This window comes from Sander vitreus, chromosome 20 (assembly GCF_031162955.1).
Source record: "Sander vitreus isolate 19-12246 chromosome 20, sanVit1, whole genome shotgun sequence".
NCBI lineage: Eukaryota > Metazoa > Chordata > Actinopteri > Perciformes > Percidae > Sander > Sander vitreus.
In genome coordinates this window covers 8,616,985-8,638,666 of record NC_135874.1, presented here as the reverse complement: position 1 = coordinate 8,638,666, position 21,682 = coordinate 8,616,985, and the positions used below count along the sequence as shown (strand labels likewise).

The 21,682-nt window shown below is 43.4% G+C and overlaps 1 protein-coding gene across 3 annotated transcripts; it reads right to left on the bottom strand.

Moving 5' to 3' along the window:
- Positions 1-717: 717 nt before the first annotated feature.
- Positions 718-20,362, bottom strand: ttbk2a (tau tubulin kinase 2a). Of its 3 annotated transcripts, XM_078277981.1 has the most exons (16): positions 20,103-20,362; positions 14,474-14,635; positions 12,294-12,441; positions 10,900-10,973; positions 9,025-9,165; positions 8,505-8,609; positions 8,167-8,232; positions 7,923-8,015; positions 7,588-7,713; positions 7,170-7,327; positions 6,819-7,026; positions 6,510-6,727; positions 5,873-6,425; positions 4,675-5,013; positions 2,872-3,881; positions 718-2,239 (listed from the first exon to the last, which is right to left on the bottom strand). In XM_078277981.1, exons 2-16 carry the CDS (start codon positions 14,540-14,542, stop codon positions 1,792-1,794), a joined length of 3,756 nt encoding a protein of 1,251 aa, XP_078134107.1. In that variant the 5' UTR covers positions 14,543-14,635; positions 20,103-20,362; the 3' UTR covers positions 718-1,791. The 3 variants fall into 3 exon arrangements, with proteins under 3 accessions (XP_078134107.1, XP_078134109.1, XP_078134108.1); XM_078277983.1 differs by lacking the exon at positions 4,675-5,013; XM_078277982.1 differs by lacking the exons at positions 14,474-14,635; positions 20,103-20,362 and having other exon boundaries at positions 10,900-11,938; positions 12,294-12,381.
- Between the last annotated feature and the right edge of the window lie 1,320 nt (positions 20,363-21,682).

Here is a 21,682-nt window from a genome sequence, read left to right as displayed (position 1 = left end):
CCATACATCCACTATCACACAGAAGAGGGTAGGAGTCGTAAGCATCGCTAAGCATCAAAATAAATATCTCAATAAATACAACTGTACACAAATTCTGGCTTTATGCATTCACATATAGTAAATAGTATACCCTGCCAGCAATCTCCGAATGCAGAGGAGATAACTGAGTCAACCCCAGGCCAATATTTACGTAAATTGTGATTAGCTTTACTGATATTCCATCAGTATAATCCAAGTGCATCATTACTGGGGATAAATAAGTTGTATTATACTGTGGTGCAGGATGCATGGCATGAAGATGAATAAACAGGAATATGATTTATTTATGTGCCCACTGGCCCAACTATCTATTGATTTACATATTATAGTACTCCCTTCATTGGGAAATCACCATTTCATTTTCGCAGCTAAACTATTTTGCGCTACAACATGATAATATAAATAAAATGAGGACCCTGACATGTCAACATCTAATAAGTTCTAATAAAGGGGCACTCCACAGATTTTACACACTTACTGTAGTTTACTCAGCTACATTCAGCCCGTGAGGCCTGAGACTTTTTAACAGAAAGCCTGCATTACAAACCGGAGGGGTTTGAAAAACGTGGGCACTTATGCTATTGAGTGGCATTGTGGGAAATGTGGAAATCAGTACTTTTCATGCTTAAAGGACTAAAAGTCCGGATATCTCAGCTTCTGCTGCACAGATTTCGATCATTCTATATCTCAAGTCTCTTAGGGCGTTTTCACACCTACCTCATTTGGTCCGGACTTTCGGACTTTTCAGTTTGATCTGAACCAAAATTACAGGTGTGAAACCTCCCCCGGACCACGGGTCCTGATCAAAAGACCAAATTTTGGTCCGATAAAAAGAGGTGGTCTCGGTCTGAACCAAACTGAACCACGGTCCGGTTCGTTTATAGTGTGGAAGCATTTTTTGCATGGTTCGGACTTTCGGACCAAATACAAGAAGCTCTGGCAGGCTCTCCTTGTGTTACAAGACCGGGGAAGCTCCTTTAAGGAATAGCTCGGTGCTTAGTGTGTAGGCTACATGAGAGAGTGTGTGACGGTGAATGCACTCAGAGCGGACAGCTGTTGGCTATCAGAGCAGAGAATACATCAGCAGTTTATTTGTTAAGTGGTAGTAAATGTACAGTGTAGGTTTCTGTTTGTCTCTGAATAAATGCTCCAGAAAGAAAGTTCCCGTGTCTTGCTTCTCAACATCACAACAAAACAAAAAGAGCCGCGGCAGTAGGGGAGAGCAGCAGTCAGTTAAAAAAACTCCGACACAGAGAGAGGATACGAGAGGACGGGGAAGCCTGTCTACAGACCAATCAATTATAAGTATCTGGAGACGCAATTCACGTATGTGATGACGGCAGGACGTAGTTTTGTCACGTATAGATCTTTAGTGCGCTTGCATAACTGCAGTGTGAAACCGAAACTTCCCGGATCAAATGTATACAATGTAACAAAAACATGAACCTTGGTCCAGACCTTGGTTCAGACTTTCAGGTGTGAAAACGCCCTGAGTCCAACAACTTTATGGAAGTGCAATACTAAATCGCTGGAGTACCCCTTTAAAGCTAGGCACATAAATGAATGTCAAACCCTGTGTGCAAATCGAAGGAGTGAAGAGAACAGTGGGAAACAGCGAGACAAGTTTCAGACTGATGGCGAAAAAAGGGAAACTTTTACAGGAAGACTCAGGCTTTTATCCTGACAGCGGTCTACCCTATCATAATAAGAATCTTCCCATCCTCTGCTATTGCAGCACAACCTGGTGGGCAACTATCTGCTCAGCTTGCTGGAGCACTTGCCCTCTCGGCTACAGCTTTTTCCCCTGGACAGGTGGAAGGGGACCGTGCGAGCTTGGCGGCTGCAGCACGTCTCCTGGTGGTGAGTGTAAAAGCGGCGGGGAGGCGGCGAGCCAGAGAAGCTTGGAGGCGAGCGGCTGCGGCCTAGGCAACCCCCTCCCCCGCCGCCACGGTGCTCGTGGCGGGAGGGCGAGGAGCTAACGGAGCGCTGCAGGGAGGAAGAGCTGCGCGGGGAAGCGCTGGAGCTGCGGTGGTGGTGCGGAGAGCTTGTCAGGCTGCAGATGCCCATCCTGGAGCCCGCGTGCTGGGCTGCGGAGCGATGGTGAAGGGGGGAGCCACGAGAACCATGCATCAGCTGAGCAAGGCATGTCAGGAGGTCTGAGTCACTGTTGCTGCCAGCTCGGATGCGGTAACGCCTTAGCCTGAATGGGTACAAAAAGCAGAGCAGGTTATGAATAACAGCCAAGTCATATATTCCAAAGCAAACCAGGAAACAGAGTGATAAATCAAACTGAGACCTAGATGAGAGGGTCAGTATCAGTCTCCTAAATTAAGCCAGCCAGTCGTTAGCTTAGCTTTAGCATAAAGACTGCATAGCATAAATGACTCCAGAAAGTCACTGCGCCCAACCAAGAAAAAGTTCCAGCATCGTTAAAATTAAACAAACAAGACAACGCGTTAATTCATAAAAATGTAGAGGTGCTGGTAGATGGATTTGTAGCTTTGGACAGAGCCAGGTAAGCTGTTTTCCCCTGCTTTCAGTCTTTATGCTAAGCTAAGCTAATCACCTGCTGGCTGGCTGTATCATATTTTATTTTTTATTTCACTATCTGCAAAAAAACCATAAATAAGCAAAAAATATCCAACGATTCCTTTAATCACAAGAATCAATCAGCAAAGGGAATTAAGTTGTAATGGGTTTTTATTTGGTTTTTTTCACATCTCAATGCTGTCTTTCATGCTTTTCATCAGAAATGTTTGAGAACAATAATGGTTTGGTTAACTATTAAAATTTGGATCCATGAAAAGCAAAAGATGCAGATCAACAAATTACCTGCCCTCCGCTGTGGGGCGGCAAGGTGGCTTTCCAGGGGGCGGGCGCGGCAGGAATTGGGCAGCCAGCTGCTCAGCGGAAGAAGCTGAATGAACAGGACGGGGGATCCTGCTCTTGCGGGACAGAGGGCTGGATGAAGAGGAGAGGGAAGGAGCATCATCTCCCTGGCGGTCAGAACGGGAGCCCATAAGAGAGTCCTCGTCCTGAGAACGGTCAGAGGTGGAGGACAGCGGGTCCCTAGCAAGGGAGGCCACCATGGGGCCACGCCTATCAGAGAGGGACGGCGAGGCAGTGGGAGAGGGGACCGGGCCCTGGTGGTTAGCTTTCTTCTGCAGGAGTTTCTCCTTAGCAGACCCTGCAGGCGGGAGCTCCAGCAGGCTGGAGGGCTCCAGGACTGGGATGCGACTTTGCCTCCGGCTAGGGTCCTTACGAGGGGCAGCCGGGGACGAGGAGGCTGGTCCATTGGTCTGATCTGGGGCATGGTCTACTGCTCTGCTCCCCTCCCCGCTTAGCTGAGGCTCTGTGGCACAGGGAGTCGGGCCAGAATCATTTTCAGGGTCTTTCAGCTTGGGGAAAATTCCATTAGTTAAATCCCTTTGGCTGTAAACAGGAGGGGAGAGGTGGCCATTGGCAAACACAGGGCTGCGAGGAGAGCGTGGAGAGCGTGGAGAGCCAGGAGAGCGTGGAGAGCCAGGAGAGCATGGAGAGGAAGGCGAGCGCCAAGGAGGCGTGTGTGGAGAACGGGGGGAGCGTGGGGAAGACACGCGGTTTGGCACAGGGTTTTGAGCTTTGATGTGGATGTCTCCGTTGACCAGCATCTCAGCCAGGGGGTCTGTGGGTGTCCCTGGATGGGTGGGCACATTGTCCTGGGGGGAGCTGATGTCCTCTGTGTGCTCCTGGACCTGCTGAGACTCAGCTTCAGCTTCACCACGCCTCTCCAGCAGGAGGCACTGTGGAGCACTGTCCGATCCTAACTGGGAGGACAGCCCAGAGGGACGCTGAGCTGTCAACTGGAGGGGAGGGGGAGGTGGAGACATGGGAGGAAGGAGAAAGACACACAGGTGTTATTTAAAAAATTAACCATACTAAAAATGGGAATAACATTCTAATTGTCAAAGGCATGTTGCTGATAGACTACAACATGTCGAGTTGTGCTGTAGTTCTGTAGCAAGAGCCTGATGCAGATGTGTGAAAGGAGAAGAATTTTATAATATGGGGTAATAAATGGTGATTAGTTTGGCAACAGCATGCAGTACCATAGCTACCATTATCAGACCGAAACACACAAGTGCTATGGCAGTGTCAGTCAAGCTGTGAGTACTAAACCAGCAAGTAGGACAGGAAACGTTCACGCAACTTCGCAGGGGGCTTCAGCGAAGAGAGGGTGAGGAACAAATACAGGGAGAGAGAGAGAAAGAGAAAGATAGAGAGGACAAAGACGATCTGAAACAAAAGAGACCATGCAACCTGAAGTCATGACTCGACATTCCAAACACACATGCCACAATCAGACAAACACACACCCCTATTCAGATCACAAGGACACATATCCAGACACATCTGACCCATGCTCTGTCTGGCCTGCACAATGCCCCATGGTTTCTGGAGAGAGCTGCCTGACAACAACACAATAAGCAAGCCAACTGAACAAAGAAGCCAAAAAAAAAATAAGCAACTTAAACAAAACAAAAAAGAAAGAACAAAAAAAAACGTTGACAGCCAGCCGGTGTATTGCTACTAACATAGAGGAAGCTCAATGGAGTTTTTTTTTTTTTTTTTACGAGATTGTGATGGGCTCATCACCTGCTGGAGCTGGGCACGAGTGATGCGTATGACAGAGGGAAACTTGGCGTTTGCAGCACCCGCCGGGATGGCCGGCAGTTTCCTGCGACTGGGTGAGCGGGTGCCGAGGGCAGGGTTTGGTGGCAGTGGTAGGGAGGCGTGGCAGGAGGAAGATGAGGAGGGGCGCTCCTGCTGCTGCTGGTCGGCCGACAGGCTGCGCCTCATGCTCGCCGGATGGCGCAGGTGCAACGGGTCCGACAAGGTGGTCAGGAGTGTGTGAGGGCTGGGAGAGCGCAGAGGGATGGGGCTGGATGTCCGGATTGCCACCTCCTCAGGCAGGGATGGAGGAGAGGTGGGGAGCTAAGAGAGGGGAAGGAGAGAAGTGGGAGGTGGAGAGAGGAGGGGTTGTGAGACTAGTGAGGAAGTGAGAAGATGGAGGAGGTATGGTGGAAGTGCTGTGAGGTAGGACAAGCAGGAGGGGAGCACGATGTCGAGTTGTTTTGAACGGGTAAAGCGACGAAAGGATTTTAGAAATAAGTGGATGATCTTAGGCTAGGGAAGAAATACAAAGGCTAGGTAGGGCGATTTTGGGAAGGCCATGTACATTATTTACTAGGAGGCAGTTGTTCTGGTTGTAAGAGAGAATGAGGGGACAGTTATTCCTCTTGTAGTGCAAAAAAACTGCGGTTTATGTTGAACTTGTAGCTTGAGCAGGATTTCGGTGGGCTGATTGAAAGTTATAAAAAGTAAAAGAGCAAAGAAGTAATTCAAACTAAGCAAAACAAAGTATATTTATTTAAACTAAGCAAACCGAAGCATATTAAGAATTTCATTTATGAAGTAAATAAAACCAACCAAACAGCAAATAAGATAAAATGATGCATATCTTACGCAAATCAAAGTGCATTTCAAAGCCATAAGCTCTCTTTCCCCCCCCATGCTGTGATCTGATAAAAAGCTCTGCATTTGTTACACAAATATCTTTTTATTCTAACAAATAAACACAAGCAAATAAGCGAGAAAACATAAAGCAGTAACATTTAGCTTCAAACTACAACAAGATGCAGCTGGTGGAACTCTGACTGTTGTATGGTATTAGCGTTGACGTTCTAAAGCTAGAACTCTGACTCTGTACAGCTTTTTAACTTTGTAAAATGCTGACTACAGTCAGTATCATGTATGCCATGTTGTGAGATGGCCTTCAAATGAAATGGCTTACCTGAGTGAGAACTCCCTCAGCCAGAGCTTCCGCTGGGCTGGTTGGAGTGACGGGGGGCAGAGCCCCTCCAGGGCCCACGCTAAGCTCCAACTTGTCCACTTTTGCACTTCCCTTGGAGGAAGCCATGCTTTCTTGTTGAGCTTTGCCAGAGTGAGGGCTTGGATTGCCCTTTTCCCATCCAGGAGACTGATCCCCTGGCTGGAGCACCTCTGGCTCCTCATCCTCCTCCGAGGGGCTGGTGGTAGCCTTGGCTCCTGGAGAGCCACTGGGCGGATCCACCATCACCCACTCCCTTGAATCAATGTCCTGCCTCCCAGAGCTCAGATTGAGGGCCACAAAGCCCCTGCAGCTGGCTGCCCCCTCTCCCTGCTCCAGAGATCCACAGGATGCTGGCTTGGGAGAACCACCACCAGACAAGAACTCCTCATCATAGTGCCAGATCCTGTCAGGACGCTCCCCGCCAGGTACAGCTGGACCCTGAGTTACTGGGATGATTGCAGCCCTGTCAGCCTCCTTCTCCTGGTGCTGGGTGCTAAGCTGCTGCTTCCCTGAGCTGTACAGACACAAGACAGTTGCAAACAATCTACTCTCTGCTCTATCCTCAGGAAAATTTAGGAAATACATGATATTAACATACCAGGCCTCCAGGAAGCACTCCGGACTGGGCTTGGACTCTAGGCCAAGCCTCCTCTCCAGCTCAAAACTGTGAATGTTGCGTAGCTTCCTCAGCAGGGGGGCATCACGGTCTGAAGCCACCACCTCAGAGTGCAGTTTGACTGGAGAACCCAGGCTTGGCCCAGCATAGGGGCTCTGGTGTCCGTGGTTGCCCTGGTTGTTGCTGTGTTCCTCCTCCGCCTATGGAAAGCAGTCGGTTTTGTTAGTGACTGATTACTGACAAAAAAAAAAGACAGGTGGAATTTAATTGAGGTATCAATTCTCAGTCTACCTTCCAGACTGCGGTCCTGATGCGGTTACGATTGCGGTCCAGCTCCTCCCAGACATCAGCCTCCTGGTTGCGGTGTGGGTGGAGGGGAGAGCCCGGCAGGCGCTCCGGAGCGGGGTTGTTCTCCACGTCGCTGAGCTGCTCGTCCTGCAGAACCTCGTCTGTGTTTTCCCTCAGCAGGTCGCCAGGGATCAGGGAGGCATTCGCCATACTGGGGAAGAGTACAAACATCATTTCATGTTTGAGGCTATAAAAGACATAGGCAAGTGTGATATTGTCAACCATAGTTATCTACAGTATTTAATACAAATGACTACATACATTTAATTCTAATACTTAAAGTGTTTGACGTACCCCATGTGTGCCGGAGTGAGGCGGGTGTGGTGTTGCGGTGTTGTGACACTGGCACTGATTGTCAAAGTGCCATCAGTGCAGGTCCGCTCCCAGTCATAAGGGTCATTCTCCACAACATTGTAGGTCTTCATGCTGTTGTCAAACACTGACATCAGCAGCTGTAACAACACAAAAATCCATTATTAATCTTTTTTCTGTGAGTTTTTATTCAGGGAGATTCCACAGGAATCCACAAAAAAAGGGTTTCGAACAACAGGCAGATGACACATATGGACTTGGGAATACCTTTCTAGATCATGCACTGCACACTTGTACTGACATATCAAACTATATCATCACTTGCCGAAACATGCTGCACTTCTATGTAACCAGACAACACTCTTTAATACTGTAAATCCAAATTAGAGCCATATGTCACCTGGTAGTCAGGCTTAGTGAAGTAGTCGAGGCTGGAGATGTGATCCAAGAACACACCAAACTCTGCCGGCAGGTGTTTGAGCATCAGACGATGGTCGTAACTATCCTTCAGCTTCCCCACATGTTCCTGGGAGTGAACAAACACACACACACACACACACACACACACACACACACACACACACACACACACACACACACACACACACACACACACACACACACACACACACACACACACACACATACATACACCTGTCACATCTCATTACTTACAGCTACCTGGACAGGGCTGTTTAGGTCCCGTGAAGGACAGCGATTACTGGTTGTACTTACTTTGTCCTTGATCTTTCTCCACGGCAACTGACCGACCAGAAACTCCACCAGCATGTAGAAGAGAGACCACAGATCATCGTGACGACCCATCTCCTGCAGGATTACACCAGGGTTGAGTTCATCTTAATCAATTATATTTGATCATCGACCACTCGTGACAAAAAAGAGAAAGTTGTGTAAAGCACATGAATAAACACGCGTGGGACAGCACATGAGCTGCAGTACAGGGAAGACAAATACTGACCTTATTCTTGTGCGCATTGACAGAAGCATAGCGGACTGTTCCCCTGAACCCTGCCACTGGACGGGGCTGAAAAACAAATACAGAAACAAACAATAAATGCTGATATAAATGTATTTTAATTAAAGATGTTCAGCTACAAATAACACAACACAAAAACTGAAAAGAATTTTCATCTAACCTCCATTAATCTGTTCCAGTTGCGAACAGCTCAACAAGCAGAACAATTTTGACATCTCACATCATATTACACCAAAAACAAAACTAGGCTATTATTCATTAATAATGATAAGTGTAGCTTTAAGCTCAGTATATACTGAGTAACAAAGGAGGGCTCTTACAGGTCGGACTTCCTGGCAAGAGTTGGTGAACTGACGAGCTAAACCAAAGTCCAGCATGTAGCAGGTTCGACAGGTACTTGGGAAGCGGCCCATTGCGAAATTGGACTGAAGCAGAAAAACAGGAGGCAATGGTTAAAAGAAGAATGAAATCACTGCAATATTTATGTAATAATGTATATTTATATTCTTGTAGCCCTGGCGGAAATAAATGTGTTCCTATGGAAGAATATAATTAAATATAGCAGCTCAGATGACAGAAGATGTTTACATTCAGCTATATTTTGGACGTTTAGCAAACACACACAGTGAGCCAGCTTACTGTAAGTGCAACAATATACTGAATCAGCAACAATACCAGCAGCCAGTTATTAAAAAAAAAATGCAAGATTCACAAACACTACCCAGACAGCAGAAATAAAAATATTCTCATCTGTCGGGAATATATACAGTAGAAGCTAGGTTATGAAATGAGAGCCAGCCAGAAAATGTCCGCTGCTTCACCCTGCTAACTGTGACTCACCGGTTTGATGTCACGGTGCAGGAAGCCGACAGAGTGGATGCTCTCAATGGCCTCCAGGATCTGCCGTCCCAGACGCAGGGTGGTGCTGATGCTGAAGGTTCCCCGGGTCATACTCCTCCTCAGGTCAGCCAGGTTACGACCCTGAGAGAGCACACGTACCAGATCAGTTAGTCTGATAAATCTCCCTTTAAGAACACAGCAGCTGTTGATTCCATGTGCAGAAAATGCCTTTTTTGGAGTATTATTTACATTACTAAATTACGGTCACTACAGGATGAAGGCCATGCGCAACACTGATTCTTCCTAAGTATACTTGAAATCATTTAAATGATATATGATCTATAGTGCCACTGCTTTGCATTCTCTATTGGTGTACCATTGTCTATGTGCTTTAAAGACAAGAAAGGGATTTTTCATTTCATTTTCCTTTGCTTTCTTATTTTATTTATTTGTGTTTATTTCTTCTTTCTTTTGTATATGTGCCTGAATGTATACATATGCACATATGTGCATACATGTGTCCTATATATTCATCTTATTGCATTATATGTACAGACATATGTGTGTACACAAATTCCCACTGTTGTTATACTTGCAAAAGTCTATGTGGGACCTGGGGTTGGGGTGACAACGTAAGGAAATAAGTCCTTTATGTTTATTGTAACATTTTCTGTGGAATCAATAAAAAGATTTAAAAAATATATATATATATATCTTGACACACATGTCATAAAAAACTAAAACTTATATATCTAGTTCTCTTTTGGAAGCAACACACAGTAATTGGAATAAAAATAAAATCACTATTACAAGTTTTACTGGCTGAAATGTTTTGACAGTGGCGAGTGACAGCCAAACATGTTGAGTGGACAGAAAACAAGCCAACAGCGAAACAAAATTCAGCTGCACCGATCATCTATAATTAAACACATGGTGCGGTCGGGAGTCGGTGCTGTACACGAAAACGTACCATTCCTGTGGGTATGGTTGTATAAATCAAAACCACACCACACTTTCAAAAGATTTAAAGCTCAGATAAAGTATTGGTTTATTTGTGCCCACACTGAAATGTCTGAAAATGATCTGAAAATTGTGAGAAATGCCAGTCACAATTTTTCAGAGCCCCAAGTAGTGTTTTTAAATTTCTCATTTTTTGACATGTATTATTGGCTTGAGGAGTTCCTGAACCGAACCTTATAAGTAATGGAAAAAGCAGCTTCCTTATTGGTATAACCAGATGGGGGTGGGAACGGCTTATGGGTGTCATTCCTTGACTCACAACCCACCTTCCTCCCTTCATAATTATAAAAATGTCTTCGCTGGACCTAGTACTCCAGTCTTGGTTCCATCATATCCCTTTCCGTTTAAGAATATTCGATTTAGAAAGAAGAATGTATCTGCGTTGAACAATGTGTGTGTGTGTGTGTATGTGTTGATGTCAAACCACCTCCATGTATGTGTTCCCGTGGTCACGTGTCAGACGGAAACACAGGCATGAAATAGCTTAAACACTGTAATTCCCCCCAGCCCCTCCTGTCACAAATGTGTAGCAATGTTGTTATGTCTTGGTTTGTCGTAGAAAATCTACAATAAAAATTGAAATCCTAAAAAAACATTTGAATGACCAACAGTCTAAACCCCAAACATATTCCATTCCCAATTATATGAAAACGGAGAATGTAGGGAATCCTAATTTTAGAAACTGGAACCAGCAAACGTTTGGCATTTGTTCTTACTAAATGACCTAAACAATTAATCATTTATCAAATTTGTTGGCAATAATTTATTAGTTTGATTTGTCACACTGGGCACGAAAATAATCTGTTAAAAGTGAGTGCTATTATGAGGCATCAAGTCCTCTGCATTTAGACCAACCTGAAGCTCCATCACCACGTAGTTAAAGCGGTCGTTGCGGCCACATCCCACAAAGCGACATACGTGGTCTTTACCTAAGAAATAAAGGAGGAGAAGCGGGTTTCAGGATACTTTTGGAGGAGAAGATGAGGTCACTTCAATAGTCACCTGACGCCGGCTGCATCATTTGATGGTAATACGCGGCGTGCTGCTGTGTGAATCATGATGACGTGCACGTTCATATTTCCTTGCCCTTGCCTCTCTACAGCTCACTGCCTACCCATCACCAGCGTCCCTGTATGACTACCCTGCTGATTTATAGGCTATAGCACACAACACCAGGTCTACTAATGTGCCTGAACTGTGTGTTTCTGCACATGTGTGCGTGTGAGCAAATGTGCTTGTGCTCTGGACTGGTCTCAAAAGGACATCGCTGCATTGGCAGCTAAACTGCAGCCACACCCCAAACCCTTCAGTACACAGTAAATGGAAACAAAACTAACAACTAACAAAACCTCCATGTTAAAAACACTACTTTTAAGATTCACCTGATTCTTATGAAATAAAATCAAAATAAGGATCCAAATCAAAAACAAAAGAAGGTATTATTATCTTGATGTGACCCATTGGTCTTCTTATAAGGCCGTGGGACGATGTTTACTCTTTACAGCTGGGCGGGTCAGCAATGTTTGGGGGGGTTGGGGCTGGAGTTCAGCCCGTCTCAAGTTACATGCTGGTTCCCTCAGGAAGCAACAAACCAATGATGCCTGAGGCCGCAGCTATTAGACAGCAAACATGATCTCAGCACATTGATTTTACTCTCAGAGGGGAGAGAGAGAGAAAAAGGCGTAGTGGTCAAAAGGCAGGAAGGGAGAGGTGAGGGAAAAAGATAAGATTAAAAACAGACAGAGAGGAGTAAAACTATACAACCCCCCTAAAGGAGCTTTCTTGTGTTGATCCTCCTGTGTCTGCTGTGAGACGATGGGAGTGTCCAGGCACACAAACATATACTTCCTCTCGAGCTAGTACTCTGTCGCTGCGGTTTCTGTCATCTTTTTACCTTTAAAACCACGATTAAAACGCATATGTGAAATGTAGAATGATTTATCTGCTGAAATGATCCATATCTGGTCTCAGAGAGGTAGATTGTTATACTATGCTAATCGATGCACAAAGGTTATCCCTGCATGACATTTCCTGTATTGCTCTGCTTCTTTTACATTTATTTTATCAATCCAGGAGAAATTATTGACAGACAATGTTTCACTTCTCTTAAGCATTTGCCTTTTTTTTTATTTTATTTTTTTATAAGAATGATACGCCCAGTGTCCTGTTTTCAATAGGTCACATGGTGCCAGGGAGGATCAATCAATTACAGAAATGTAACCAAATCCACTGAATCCATTTCGACTCACCCTGGAGCTTCTTGAGCACGGCGACCTCCATCTTGAGCACCTGTTTGGGCTGCTGGGCAGACTCCACCTTCAGGGCCACGCTGACCCGTGTCAGCAGGTCCACTGCCTCGTAGATCTCCCCAAACCCGCCACCCCCAATCTTCTTCACCTAGAGGAAGTCAATGAAATACTGCATAAGAACTTCATATGGAGAAAAAAAAAACAGATTTACAGTCTGTGCATGGACAGTGAGTGTATAAAACATTAAAAAAAAAATGTTGGGCATTTTAGGCCTTTATTGGATAGGACAGCTTAGACATAAAAGGGCAGAGAGAGGGGGAATGACATGCAGCAAAGGGCCGCAGATCGGAACCGAACCTGTGGTCACTGCGCACAGATGGTCTCCTTTGATGGCAACACTGTCACCATGGCAATGTGGGCATGAAGGGAAATTAAAAGCATGTGATGCCATTAATTTAGGCACTGTAATATGTATGATGCCCTATGTGATTATGTATGCATGCACTGTAAAACTAACTTTATTTTTAACCATCCACACTTATTTCAAGTTTTTTTTGGATCGTTTGTAGTTATAATAAACCAAAAATATCATATTTATATACAACTTAAATTGCTGCACTATAAACTACTGTATGTAGGCACTATGTAGAATACTAATAATATAATAATGGTATATCATAATATACTGATAGATTAGACTTGGACTTCAGATATTGTGGTCAATCATTTTCAAAAAGAACTGCCTGTTGTGATCCAAGTAAAAAACACAGGAGACTATTCAATTGAAAACCTTATAGTGTGTGCCAACCTTCAAAGCAGGCAGTCCAACAGTGTAATAAACCCTTAAAGTCATTATGTCCAAATTCATTACAAAGATCAAACAATCAAAAATAGCCGAGAAAATCAGAAGTGCTCTGTAAAGCAGTACAATTTAGTTGGGTGCTGGTCAAATGCAGGCAACGCAAACATTTTTATTGGTTGAGTCTTTTTTAGTGCACTGCATGTCAAACACAGTCCTTTTGTCATAATTTAGGCAGACCTACCTCTAAAGGGTGAAGAGTTTGTGCACGTGTGAAATCTAGAAACATTCTTGCAGTTTCTCATTGGGAATGCAGCTGAAATTGAAATGTTAAAAGAGGCTACTGCAAAATGACCTCAGTAATGTTTATCCTACGGTACTGCTTTGGCTTTGACTATATTCAACGGTGACATCAATATTTATTAATTAAACTACCTTTTTTGGTTGGTTGGGCTGCAACATAAGATTATTTTCATTACAGATTCACTTTGACAATTATATTCTCAACAAATCGTTCGGTCTGTAAAATGCCAGAAATGTGGTGAAAGATTAAAACCCGCGTATTCACATCGTGGGTTTTGTTCCACTAATAGTCCGAAACCCCAAAATATTCACTTTACTGTCACAAAAGAGAAAGTAGAAAAGAAGATTCTCAGTTCTGACAGGAATAAATGTGACTAGGTAATTAGCTCACTTGTGAATAGTTTCGTGTACCTGGTGCTGATAGCATTTGCACTGACAAAGGCCTAAAGCAGGGCAAAATGGTTGCAGACTTTTCTCAGTAAATATGACACCAAGAAGTACAGTATGTGATTCATTTCCCAATGCTCTCTTCTTTATTTCACTCTTTCAAATTTCCCCCAACAGTCTTACCGTTTCCCTCTCACCTCTCAGTACTAGTAGAGCTTTCATTTCTCCCACGTGTCTTTCACTGTCCTCCATGCACACTTGTGTCGCACTAGGAGCTAAAATCGTGGGATAAGCTGCAGCATTCTTATGTAACTCTGCTCCGTAGAAGACAGGAAGTGGTGCCAGGCTGCCAGTAAGGAATAACAGCCTCACATGGCACCCAGGCTGGCACAGCAGTGGGTCCTCAGGGAGCACTGCTGCTGCTGCCTATAGCACACTGCACTGCCACAAATAGCTTTACAGTCTATTTTTGGATCTCCCATACTGCAGCCCTACCTGGTCAGAGAGATACACGACCCCAAACTGTCCAAGCCACAGGTGAGTAAAAGGAAAGAAGGACTCATAGGCAGCGGAAAGCATTGTTTGATGAACAAACAGTTGTTGTTGATGGGTCAGAGGGTGAGCCAGGGACAGGCAGTGATGGGGCTGGACAAACACACTGCCTATTGTTTCTGAATAACACATCACTTACCACTTTCCATCGTTCCTTGACCAGGGAGAGCACGCTTAGGATGTCAACTTGCTCCACTCCCCCACTCATCCCGTCTGTGGACCAGGAACGCTGTCCTCACTGCTTCCCCCTCGACCAGCCGGCCTCAGACTGGGACGGGCATTTGAGCCTTGATGGAGAACCCTATGGAAGCCCAAGAGGCACACAACTGTCAGAAACTGAGGAATAAATGAGTTGAATTCTGGTTATTTAGGCTAATCTGCAGTAAAATGATAACTTCATCATCTTGAGATAATGTCCTTGGGTGTTTAAGAAGGATGTTTCATAGAGTTGAATATGAAAAAGGACTGGTTGAACTATATGTGAAGGTTTAAAAGTCTCCCCAGTTGAGAGACAAAGTTAAACCCCTGGCTTAATGGCTGGAGCTTTCTGATCCTCGGCCATCCCTGCAGCTGCCACACCTGCTGCCAGCAGCTGTCTTTCTAGCCAAACTCGCCCCACCAACTCGCAGACAAAAGTCCTGCATCTTAAATTACAAAAAGGCTTCATCTTAGTATCATTTTCCCAGCCATTTATCTTCCGTGCATGACAGCCAAGGAGCAGGTCTTATAAAGAAAGTACTTGTCAGATATAATGAGACTGTTTAATCTGCCTAATTTTGCATTAGCTCTGGTTGCATAATAGGGCAGACACAGTTTGCATCATGGTAAAAAGAAAGCATTATTTTGAACTAAAACAATATCTTATCACTCACACATACAGTAGCATATGTTTTGTGTTACATTGATGTTCATCATATTGAACTGTATAAAGTTGTATTAATTTGCTTCAGATAGCATTTTGTTGTACTTGTAGGCCTAATTTAAGGCTATAGAAATGTGTATCACAATAACTAAAATTCATCATAATATACTGTAATTATTTTAAGTGAGGTTACACTGTACAGGCAGATTTTAGATTTCTTTTTTTCAGATTGTGAAACCCAAAATTCACAGATGTAAATTAGTCAGTTATGCTAATGCCCCCGTATAAAAGGTTTGTAAGTTGGCTTACTGAGCTTTTTTAATTATTAATGGTTTATGAATAACTTACTTACAGTTTATAAATCAGTTATATATACACTACCGGTCAAATGTTTGGGGTCACTTAGAAATTTCCATTCCACTCCATTACAGACAGAATACCAGCTGATCTGAGTGGGTGGCTGATCTTTAATGCAATATCTACATTGCCCATTATCAGCAACCATTCATCCAATGTTCCAAAGGCACATTCTGTTTACTAATCTGATATCATTTTAAAAGGCTAACTGACAAAATATTGGAGAACCCTTTTGCAATTATGTAAACACATAATGCAACTGATCTCAGCTGGTATTCTGTCTGGAATGGAGTGGAATAGAAATTTCTAAGTGACCCCAAACTTTTGACCGGTAGTGTAGTTATTGGCCCCACTTTATATTTCTGAATTATTGTGTCCCCTAACCAGGGTGAGATCACTGAGATCTGGTGGCCTAAAACCAAAGGTGATGCTCCCACCCTCGGGTCTTTCCCTTGTTATAAAAAATGTAGAGTCTGTCGATGGTTTTAAGAAGCTGTTAAAAACTCATCTGTTTCGTATGCACTTTGTCCTGTAATGTGCCTTTCTGGATGCTTTCTATTGTTTAAGTGGTTCACTTTTGTGTGCCATTTAGTTTATAGTTTTTATTATTATCATTACTTTGTTTTTGTTTGTTTTTATATTGTTATCTCCCGCTTTTATAACTTTCTATTTTTAATAAATGTTGACCAGTACAGTACCTTGTAACCTTGGTTTTGAATGACGCTTTATAAATAAAGTTGACTTACTTACTTACTTATTTACTATAAGCAATGTTTGGGTTGCCAACATTGGGAAAAATCTTTCTTCCTATCCTCTAAGAAGCCACCAAGTCTGCAGTTATACACGTTGATAAGTTGTAAATACCATCATTTGCAGGTTTTTCCAAAATGTGAATAAATTAAAGAGATTAAAACAGTGTCCTGCTGGAGGGTTTCTTTGCTACCTGGACACCTAAAAGTTGTTCTTATTTATGGCTTATAACTGATTTACAAAACATTAGTAAATTGTTCATAATAAAGCCATCAGTGACAACTTGCAAAGCCTTTATAAAGGGTGACTTATCAGATTGTATGAATACATGTATTACCGTGTTGCACAAGCAAGCTGTCTGTATAGCAAGAATTAAATGGAGTAAATGGAGAAAAGCTGTGTATACACTCCTGTATTATACAACATCTATAGAGAGACGCTTTCCTCAGGAGAGCACACGCTGGTAACTTCCATCAGTGTGGCTTCAAACCAAAAAAAGCAAACCTCATTTAAATTCATAATTCTGCACACTGCGTGCAGGCGTCTACTGTTATGCAACGAGCCTTCAAAACACTATTTGGTTACGGGGCATGATCCTCACATCAAGGAGGCAATCAATCCCATCATGCACCAGGATGAGGTTGGAAGATGGAAGAGGGCAAAGCGTGATTAGACTTAGATAGCATTGAAATGACAAGCATGAAATGTGACCCAGGGTTGAGAGTCAGCAGTAGGGTGGACTCTAACACACTGACGACACTACTGGACGTCAGGTCTCAGGATTATAAATCTCTTCTTAACCCTTGTGTTGTCACCTGTTTATAAAGCATAAAGTAGCCTGTAAAGTCTCCCCCAGGTCTGGCTTATATCTTCTTAGCCAACTTGATTCCAACTTATTACTCGTTTTACACTTCTCTGGAATTTATGGTCACTGCACCTCATTTACATGAAATTATGCCTAATTTTCTATTTTGAGTAATACTCAAAAGGAACATATGTTTATGTATTGTCTACATAAAGAAATAAAGAAACCCATATTTCTGATATAAAAGGGGTCAGATTTGACCAGAGGACAACATGAGGGTTAAGACATATTATTATTCTAATAGCCTCTGAACTGTATTCTATTAGTATGTAGTTAATATGTATTGCCATACTAGCACAAAATAATGCTAACATGCTGATGTTTAGCAGGTAATGTTTGTTTACCATGGAGGCATGGACACTGTTTAGCGTGTTAGTGTGCTATCATTTGCAAATTCGCACGTTAACGTTTTTCACATTCCTAAACATTTTTGCACATCCCGCACTAAACCGTTCAGCCTCTTTCTTGTGTTAAACAGCTATCATGTATATATTTGTTTCTGTATTTATTGTTTATTTCATATTAATGCTTAATATGTTTATGTATGTACCAACCACCAAGGTAAATTCCTTCTAACTGTTACTTACTTGGCAATAAATCCTTTTCTGATTCTGAAACAGAAAGTACAGTTGAGGCTGAGGGGGATATCATTAGTTTTGTAGGTATTTTGGCAAATAAACCAAAGTACAATTATGACCTGATGGCACTTGATACAAAGTCAGGGGTCACCAAAGTTATTACAGGTCATCCTATGGGGAACGTGGTGGGTGGGGGGGGGGGGGGTTGTACCAAATGTCAGGGCAATCCATCAAACAGTTGTTGAGACACTTCACTCTGGACCAGACCAAGTGGTGGAGCGACCGACAGACATCGCCAGAGGAAACAAAAGGGAACAGTTGTATTGAATTAAGCTTTTGGGCCATGTTTTGTGCCTTTCTTTAAAGCCATACTGGCCAAAGCTGAACCAAACTATAACAGTCTCTTTCTGGCAACATAAACCCTGTATATTCTCCTCATGTGTAGCATCTGCAAATCTTTTTATACACACAGAAACCAAGTGAGAGCTGTCTTGTTAAAACACCAGTGGAATTCTTGATATTATGTACAAAACCCTTTGAACCACAGAGGGATGAGAGAGACTCGCTGTAAACACTGATTAAATAACCTCTGCTGTGAGTCTAGTGTCAGGACTGCAAGGTCACCCCACCTTCTAGTGTTTGCCTTCTTTCGTAGAGAGAATCACTTGTTCTATCACATCACAACTACCGTGCATGAGACATTTCTTTCTTTATAATCATAATAATAAAGTAGGATGAGTGAGTAATTTGGCAGAGATGGCTGACATTTAACCTTTACAGCTTAGAGTGTGAATGTGAGAAGCGTCTGACAGAAGCGTGGAAGATATAGGCCTAGAAGAAAGGATGGATGTTTTGGTAGTTCTCTGCTACCTAACATAACCTTTACAACCTAACCTATACTTTTAGGTGAAGAGTCTGGAGATGTCTGAGCCATCTTGTACCTTTTTTTTTTATCCCTCAAGAACAGCCCAGGTGTGTCAGAAAAGCAGGAAAGATACTGGGTCGCAGGGAGCACAGGGACACTACCTGCCAGTCAGTCCCATAGACTGCATATAACAAGCCACTTCGCCAACACACATCACTCTAAGACATGTTCGTACACACATTGCATAAGCACACACACTTATGCACACTAGGAAGGCTGCCTCCCGCTGTGACTAATCTCACACCTCATATGGCTCTGCTCTTCCTCCTCCTCCTCCATACAAACCACCATCAATGAATTACAAAAAAAACAGCCCAGGAGGAGACTTCGGACCAAAAATTAAACCAATCTGTGACAACCTGCTCCCGTCTCATCATGAATCACACTTACTGACCCCCGCATCTCCACGGAGACGATGGTGCAGTGCCATTTTCATTTGCTGACTGCAGCTTGTCTCGCCTCTGTCCTTTTGGTCTGCTGGAAAGCTGCAAGTTTTTACGGCTTCATAAAGAATCATGACACGTCAATGAGTGATCCCACCCACAGAGGATTTCTCCTGCTCCTCCATTTCAAACTAAATTGCGGATATGTTTTGTTGGTAAATATTGGCAAAAAGCAGTAATCTATGTGTACATGTGCAACACACATGACTGGAGTGAGAATAACTTGACTCAAAATCAAACATCTGCTTAATTTTCTGTCTAATCTGAGTGTGGCCTGGATCAGTATAGCAAGACAGGGAGACTGTCTGGTCAACTGTGCAGGACAAGCCCTGGAGAGGAGCCAGCATGGGGAGGCCCTCCACACTCAATCACAGCATGGATGCAACTGATCCAGTCTGAAGAAACAGTAAAGGATGAGTGTGTGTTTATATGGCATAATGGCTCCACTGAAGCCATCAAGAATGCACTCACCTAAAGAGCAGTTTGGGTTTCTTGCTTTAATGAACAGTGCCTCAAATCCTTCATTTTAAGAGCAATTTGTGCAAAACAAAAGCCAAAACACAAACCTCGGGTAAGTTGTTTTTAATGGGATGTGACAGGTAGCAAGCTGCAGCAATGTCCCAACACATTTGTCAAGCCAGCTGTCATGCTGGTCTCCAGAAATCAACCCACCAACCTCCCCGCAGTGGACTGGCTGACTGATTGACTGACTGGCTTTGCTGTGGAGAGCTGTTGCATAGCGAGTTGGTTGCCACAGCAGATTTACTCAGGCGCGTCCACGCACATTGGCCGTCCACACAGGCCACGCAACCTCATCTTGCCTGGCGTGTGGGAGGTTATACTGTAAACTCTGACAACATGCAGAATAACAAACTCAACGCATGCAGCGGCACGCGACAACGATTTGGGTGTTTAGGGGTGGTAGAAAAGGGGCGAAACCGGAGAGGGAGAAGCATAGTACGGCCTCTTGATTTCTGAATCCTCTTACCTCGGGTCTTTTGCTGCCAATCCTTGATCCAAAGAAGAGCCGGGTGTGGTTACAAAAAATCCTCTACGTTTGGAGGCGGCGGGAACGACAATGAGCGGAATCCCATAGCGAGCAAACCGTCCATAAAGAAAAGGTGGCGGCGGTGGTTAGAAATAAACGAGCGGAGGGTGAAATATGTGTGAGCGTGATCGTCGCTTTTCTCCTTCTGCCTGTCACCTCAGCATCTCTATCGGTCGCTGCGGATCCGTGACGTGACGAGTCTCTGTGATGATCATCAGCCTTCCTGCGCGCGCGGTCCCGATTCGATCGCCCCTCGCAACAAGCTCGGGCGCGTGCACCGGGGTCTTTAAAAGCTCGTTCGCGGTAACAGTCGACGCGCGCGCTGTACACAATCACAGATCAGTGTTTTATTTTTTTAACAGCTTTCACATTTTGTCGAGTATTATACGATATACACGTCGTATATACTACATACACACGTCGTGCAACAAAAAAACCCAAATGTTTTAGATATCAAATTAAGCTAAAAATCTAAAAACAAACAAGTAATCTCTGTTGTGTTTGAGGATACATGTTTGGAACACGGCCACTGAGGGAAAAAAAGACACTTTTCGCAAAGACCACTGGGAGGCGACATTAAGTCAAAGATGACGTATGACTAATGGTTATAGTTAATGCAGCCATTCCTACACAGCGATTAAAAAAACAATCCCCCCACTTTGCAGTGTACATTTTCTATTCCTCAGTCAATTTTAAAATGTTAAAATAACAAATGCATAACATATTTTAACTATGGGTGTTGAAACTGTTTCAACTTGGATAGTTTTTCAAAATCTACTAAGTAGTAGCCTAACAATCTCACCACTTTCCCATTAGCACCAATATATTGACATGACATTGACATTAATGGCTGAAATATGTTCAAAACCACAAAGCTAAGAAAACGTGTCTATCTCCCATTTGATAAAAAGCAGTTTCTGACAGACACATTGTAAGACTCAATTTCCTAATAATGCTGATTTGTTTTTGGAGCAGACATCTATAATCAGAATCACCTTTATTGTTAAGCAGGCTATGTGTCACATACAAGTAAGTTTTTTTTTGTTGCTCTCAATGTACTTACACAGAAACAGACATACAGCTAAAAAACAAGGACATCAAAGCTGGACAAGGCAAACATTTGACTACTATGTACATATATAAATATAATACCTATATAAAAAAAGAAAGTATCTATATATATTTTAAAAACAACAACACAATGACATTTGTAAACAGTACGACATTAGTGCAATGGTGCAGTGTGCAAAGGGTGCTGGAATAAATATGGAATGATTAATGTAACAGGTTGCTTTATATACATGATGTAGGTTAATATGACAGTGTATACAGCATGCTTAGATATATATTGATATGCCAAGTTCTTTGGGAGTTTGTTTCAGATACGTGGTGCATATAAATTGTGTGCTGCATCTCCATATTGCTAATAATAATAATATATTAATCATTAAAAAACAGAAATTACTTAGAAACCCACCACTCCTCACGTTATTCCCAAAAATCATCGTGATGACAGGTGC